The sequence below is a fragment of the Heterodontus francisci genome, chromosome 13, assembly GCF_036365525.1.
Source record: "Heterodontus francisci isolate sHetFra1 chromosome 13, sHetFra1.hap1, whole genome shotgun sequence".
Classification (NCBI taxonomy): Eukaryota; Metazoa; Chordata; class Chondrichthyes; order Heterodontiformes; family Heterodontidae; genus Heterodontus; species Heterodontus francisci.
In genome coordinates, this window is record NC_090383.1 from 72,126,454 (window position 1) to 72,133,469 (window position 7,016).

The window sequence follows — 7,016 nt, forward strand, 5'->3', positions numbered from 1 at the left end:
TGCTGTTAGCAGCCCTGGTAGGGTGCTCCCTTTGTCTCCATTTACATAGGAAGATGTAGAGTCTAATTTTTCCAACATTTCAGGTTTGGCTGTCTGGGCAGTAGGGGTTTTTATTTGGGATTCCTCCCGGACCTCCTTTAAACTGTCCTCCTTGTCCCTTTTTCCTCTTTCCTCTCTAACTCTCTGCCAGACCTGTGCCTCTCTGTCCCCTTGTGTTATCGGGAGGGGTCTCTAATTCACCACAATTCACCAGCCCTCTGCTGGAGGGTTCCCCAAAAGCCGATACAGGAAACAGGGATGCAGACCTCACTGCAGGTTGGGGCTTCCCCTCAACCTGGCACATGTGGCAAGTCCTACAATACTCCACTACATCTTTGTGGAGTTTTGGCCAGCCAAACTGCTGTCTTATGTCAGCTTTGGTTTGTTTTGTACCGACATGTACAGCCATTGTCAACTCATGGGTCATTCTTAGTATTTCCGGTACCTCTGCAGCACCACTACCTGGTGAACCACTGTCCACTCTTTGTCCTCAGGTCTGTGAGGAGAACTCCTTTTCCTCATCATAACCTCATTTTTCACATAGTAGTAATCAGGGACTCCTTGTGCTTCAATTTCAGTCTAGACAGTCTGTGTTAACTTTCTCAATACTTGTTCGGCTCACTGAATATCAACTAGAAAAGATTTATTTAATCAATTTCCTGGATCTTCTAACTTTCCAAAGAAAATTTCAGACAGACAGACCTCCTGGTCATCTGTCTGCAGTGCCAATTCAGCCTCCTCTGGGGGAGCTGGTTTGGCCATGGCCCGAGTCCCCACACATTCAGGGGAACTGCACGAGACCGTCTCCTGCCAGCGCCCTGTCTCTCTGACCGCCTTCGGTCTCTCTATCACTACTGGGGAAGCTACCACTTTCGCCTCTGCCAGATCATTATCTAGGAGCAGGTCAACCCCATCCACAAACTAGGAACCATCCCTACTGTCACCAGTCCCGAAACTAGGTCGCACTCCAAGTGCAACCGTCGTAAACTTACGGGCACACACTGCCCTCCAATACTATTCACCACCATTCTGGTATTTACTACACTCTCTGGGGGAAAGGTCATGCATTTTCCCAGCAAAGGGGATGTGCTGGCCCCTGTATCCCTGAGTATGACTATGGGCTTGCTTGCCCCACTCGAGGCGTATGGGGTTACTCTCCCTTCAGAGACAAAATCCTGATAACCTTCAGGGATCTTATTACATTTTGCTGCACCCGCAGCAGTATTCTTTCTGGGTCTTACTGCTGCTGCCATTAAAGCCACAGCCTGCTCAGCTGCGCTTTCCATCAGAGTCCCTTCTCCTGCACTGATCGGGTGTGCCCTGATTAACCCTACAGGCTTTCCCTGTAGTTTTCAGCAGTCAGCTCCGAATGACCTGCCTTATTACAATGGAAGCACACGAACCTCCGGGTCTCTCTCCTGCTTTCAGCACTATCCTTTTTGGCTTGAGGGGGGGCCCCCTATATGTCCCACTTTTCTTTCTTTCTCAGGACTGCTTGGGCTCCTATCACCTTCCCACCCTTTGTTCCTTTTGGGTTTGTGGGGTGACTAGGATAGGTTTTTCCTTGGGGAATCGACTTGTAAATGAGAGCAAAATCATCAACTAGAACAGCAACTTGCCTCACTCGATGTACTTTTTGTTCCTCCACATGGATCTTCTCGGAGAGTGGAAGAGAGTCTTTAAATTCCTCTCGGAGAATCACCTTTCTGAGGTTTTCATACACGAACTGTACTTTAAAACCCCTCAAGCACTGGTCAAAAGCTAGCTGCTTACTCCTCTCAAACTCCAAGTAAGTTTGATCAGCTCGTTTCCGGAGGGTTTGGAAGTTCTGGCGGTAAGCTTCTGGTACTAGTTCATATGACCCAAGGATAGCATTTTTAGTCAGTTCATAATTTGATGAACTCTTGTCTGGCAACAGGGAATAAACCTCATGTGCTTTTCCTGTTAACTTGCTTTGCAGCAGAAGGATCCAGCTCGCAGCAGGCCAATCCAACTGCCTTGCAAGGTTCTCGAAAGTTACAAATAATGCTTCCACTTCTCCCTCATTGAATTTTGGTATCAATTGGGAGAATTTTAAAAGCTCAGCACAAGACCCAGAATTAATTGTAGTCTCTATATTGGCCACGCTTTCACTGGGGTTACTCTGTCACCCTAGCTAACTCAAGCCGCTGTAGCCCCCTTTCTGCCTCTTCCTTCTGGAAAGTTCTTTCTCTCTCTCTCCTGTCTCTCTTTCTCTCTTCTCTCTCTTTTTCTCTCTCCTATTACTCCCTTTCTCTCTCTCTCCTTCCCTGTCTTCTAATTCAAGTTTCCTCTGTTCCAACTGTATCTTTGCTAACATTACCCTGTCGGAGTCTATTTCTGACCCTGACTCTGATTCTTTGGGTTCAAGGGAAAAATGATTGGCCACTATTCTTAGGAGTTCAGATTTCCTAACTTTAGCATGAAAATGATCCCACACTGCTCAGCCATATTTTTCGACTCCTCCATAGACAGTGCCTTTAACTTATCCCAAGTTACTTCACCTTGGCTTGGGGAGGTACTGCCTTCGGTCGTGGACACGTTAATTTTCTAGCAACACAAACCACAAGAAAACCTGTTTTGAAGGCTTTTTTTTTTGATTGGGATCAATTTGATTTCCTACTTCCAATTTCTCAATTGTCTGTGGGTCCAATGTCAGACTAGAGCCCCCAAATTTCTGTAATGACCAGGTGAGGAAGGGGTCTCAGCTCCCCTTTTGACCCTTCTCTGGTTTGACCATAACAGGGTTTATCTTTTTAAACATTGCGATTTTAGTTTACCACCTCAGTGAGTCCTTGCTCACTGCACTCTAATTACAATTGCAAATGAACCAATCAGACAGGTATTCTTGAGTTTAAATAAGAAAGATATAGGTTTATTAACTTTATCATTCTAACCCTGTTAAAATTACTAAACTACGCGACACGTCCATGCTCACATGCACACAAGAGGCACATGCACTTACAAATAGATACAGAGGGGAAGAAAGAATTAGGGGGTTGAAGTAGAATTTGTAACAAATGGAATACTGATACAGTTCTTAATGTCCTTGCTATAATATCCTCAATTGAAGTTAAGGTCTTAGAATCCTCACTGCGGCCACGTGCAGAATTTCAGGCTTGCTTCTCTGGTACCAGAAGACCGAAGAGAGGCTTTGTCTGTAGTCTTGAAGCGTAGAAGCTACCACCATGGTTTTCTTGGGACTTTGCTCGAGAGAGACACACAGACAGATGTCTTCCTCTTGAGGTTCATAATTGTAGTCTGTTTCCTTTCTGTGAAGCACAATTCAAAAGCCCCAGTCTTACCAGCAGGTAGGTCATGTGACCATCCCTTTGTTTGAAACAGCAAACGTAAACAGCAAACGTCTAGGAGGGTTGTTGGATTTCAAAGGCTTTCAGACATACTTGGTAGCGGTGGATTTTGGCTTTTACAAAGTCAAGGGGTGTTGATCACCACTATTGCCAAGACCAATCATGCTCATTGAATCAAGGAGTACCCCCATCGTCTCTCTATTCATCTGTCTCTCAGCCAGCCCTTATCTTCTCAGAATGCAAACGTGCAACTATGTTTTCAGCTGTTCAGTTCTGCTTTTTTTTAAAAAGTTATTTGCAGCGTCCAGTAAAAAGTTTCAAGCAGTGTCCCATCTGACAAAATTAATATGATTTCTGTCACAAAGGGGAAATGAGATAAACCCATGAGGGAGAAAGGAATAGAAGGATAGGCTCATGAGGAACATAAACACCAGCATGGATAGAATGACCTCTTTCTGTGCTGTATGTAACCCTATGTAATGTAGATGGTCTCCAGTTGTTGCTCCTTTCATATGGGGATCTGCTGAGCTTAATTCGGTGTATCTTCGTAATGGCAAGGCTAAGATCAAAACACACCTTACAAGAAATATGCGGATGGAAATTCTGATTAGCAGACACACACTCATACTACATTCCCTTGTGCATGAACCTCTTTAAAATAAATGTGTTAACATTTGCATAAAAACAACAATGCAGCAATCTTGCCTGAGCACATTAAGTATTTGTATGGGCACTTCGCTGATCATAAGTTCTACCATGTGATATCATGTTATACCAAGTTTTCAATGAATAGTTAGTTTAATATCATAGCCTTTATTTAATCCACAGCTGTTACTTTGTGAGGTGCAACATCTGCAATGTACTTTGAAGTGAATGTTTATAATTCCAAACTTTTTTTGAAAAAAATTAAACTGCCATCTAGACAGAGGACAATTGCTTTACTGCAATTTTTAAAAACATTTTCCTTGAATAATTTAAGATAAAGGGTCATTGCAGTGTGATTTTTGCCAGTTAGTACGATTGAATACCTATCTTAGTTCACTAGTCTTAGAACTTAATTATTCTTGACATTAAGGGAGGGATAAATCAAAATTATATGACAGCGTTCTCCCATGACCAGTATTTCCTGCCCCCTTCCCTGCCAGGATTGCTGCAGGCGCCTCCTTCACTGCCTGTCACATGTTACTGATAGTAAGAGGCAGGATCTGGGCCCTCAGTAGACTTTCCTTCTTTTCACCCCACTTACCACTGCTTCCCACCATGTGAAAGGATTCTTTGCTCTAGAATGGTGGCACCCTCCTAATGAAGGTAATCTTGCCAAGAGCTTACCCTGCTTATGTAATGAGCCCTGACCGAGAAAATTGAGTCAGGGCGAGGAGCATACAGGGGAACAGGTGGAAATCTTGACCTACTGGGACTCCACCCTGAAGCGGAGAATCCCTTCCCCCAAAACGTCTGAATGGTGGGACTGGTTAAAAAAACACGTTTGTGGCCAATGTTTGCCACCTTTCAAAATAAGGTATTAAAAGAGGAAGGAAAGTATAAGGCAATATTTTTAGTTTAAATTAGTACTCCAGTTTCTATAGGGCAAGAAATATATGAAATTGATCGTGAGCAGTCCAACTTCAGGAGAGCTATCCACTGGCTGAATCTGCAGCAGTGCACAGCCAGTAGAGACAGCACCAGATTGGCTCCCAGGCCAGTTTGACATTACAGCCTTCATTAAAATGAGTGGAGTGCTCCAGGACTCAGATGTCCTGCCTTGTCAGGAATCTCACAAGAGTAGCTCTGTGAAGGAAGAAAAGCAATGATATCTTAATAATAGTAAAATAGATTCCTAATTTTTTCCTCATATACATTGGGGTCATACTTTAAGCCAAAGTTCTCTGCCTAGATGTTCCTTATCCTTTATGTACCCTAAGTGTTACTGATTCAAAGTTGCTCAATTCTCACTAGGATTGCTATAAAAATTGTAACTTTTTTTTCTTTCAGATTACAATGGTCTCCAGTATGTAACAAACTCTATAGCAAGAATTATGATTTCAGCAATATGAGCTCTGAGACTGAATCTGAGATCGGTTCCACGCATTCAAAAAGATCTATGCAGAAGAACTCTGCTGTACCTCAACAATATGCATTCCTTGAAAGTGAGGCATGGTTCGACTTAAATGAAGATGAACCTTTTTTTGACTATGGTCTTTGCTCAAATGTAATAGATGTGATCTGTAACCCAAAAGCGGATGATTTCAATCCATGTGAAGATATTGTGGGAAAAGATATTCTAAGAGTCATAATATGGCTAATGAACATTCTTGCTATCGTAGGGAATGTTGTTGTTCTCATAGTCTTATTAACCAGTCGATATAAACTCTCAGTCCCACGATTTCTCATGTGCAATCTTGCTTTTTCTGACTTGTGTATGGGCCTTTATTTGTTGCTTATTGCATCTGTAGATATCCGAACCAAAGGTCAGTATTATAACTATGCCATAGACTGGCAGACTGGTGCTGGTTGTGCATCTGCTGGGTTCTTCACTGTTTTTGCCAGCGAGCTCTCAGTGTACACATTGACTGCAATCACACTGGAAAGGTGGCATACAATTACTTACGCCATGCAGCTGGACAGAAAACTCCATCTGAGGCATGCCATTGTGATTATGTGTGGTGGTTGGGCATTTTCTTTCATTGTTGCAGTACTGCCTCTTGTAGGGATCAGTAACTACAAGAAAGTTAGCATCTGCCTCCCTATGGACATAAACTCCCCGGTCTCTCAGGCTTACATTATTTTCATTTTGGTACTGAATGTTATTGCATTTTTGATCATTTGTTTCTGCTATATTAAAATCTACTTAACAGTTAGAAACCCCAACTTTATCTCTACAAATGGTGATACAAAAATTGCCAAACGCATGGCTGTCCTAATCTTCACAGATTTCATTTGCATGTCACCAATATCTTTCTTTGCTATTTCAGCAGCTCTGAAGGTCCCTTTTATCACTGTCTCCAGTTCCAAGATTCTTCTGGTGCTATTTTATCCAATCAATTCTTGTGCCAATCCATTCCTATACGCATTTTTCACAAAGACTTTTCGCCGAGATTTCTATATTCTTTTAAGCAAGTTTGGTTACTGTGAAATGAAAGCACAGCTTTACAGGACAGAAACAACATCCTCAATTCATAACTCTAATGTAAGACATGGTGCTTTGGCCTCTGTGCCACATTTTGGCCAAGGCACAGTATACACAGAGCTTCTGGTAGCCAATAACCGCCAACGGTGTGGAGCTTATAACTTCAGTTCTCAAGAGTCCCATCAAACACTTACAGGAATCTATACTATTAACAACAGTGTATAAACATTCCTGAAGTGAATTTATATTGTTAACCTCAAAGAAAATAACCTAATTCCTGGAGGATCTCTGGTATCTTCTTGTTAAAATACCAAGAGTTTATCACCTATTATCAAAAGTACCAGGATCCCGAGCCTCAGGTTCGCAAAACTTCAATGCATACTTGCAAATGAGCAGACACCTCTAATTTATGGTTATTCTTACAGGGAATGGATCAGTGGTTGTACAATATGGGATTAGCATGGCCTAATTACAGGCTACAGATGTATGATTTGAGTAATTTTCAAAGACCCATTTTGTGC

General features: G+C 42.5%; 1 protein-coding gene across 1 annotated transcript in view; it reads left to right on the top strand.

The window, feature by feature from the left end:
• The window catches only part of LOC137376716 (follicle-stimulating hormone receptor-like), a 214,329-nt gene extending 207,609 nt beyond the window's left edge, over positions 1-6,720 (top strand). Inside the window, exon 10 of the mRNA XM_068045690.1 lies at positions 5,361-6,720. Coding sequence (XP_067901791.1) covers positions 5,361-6,720 — 1,360 coding nt within the window. The remainder of the gene's footprint in view (positions 1-5,360) is intronic.
• Positions 6,721-7,016: the final 296 nt, after the last annotated feature.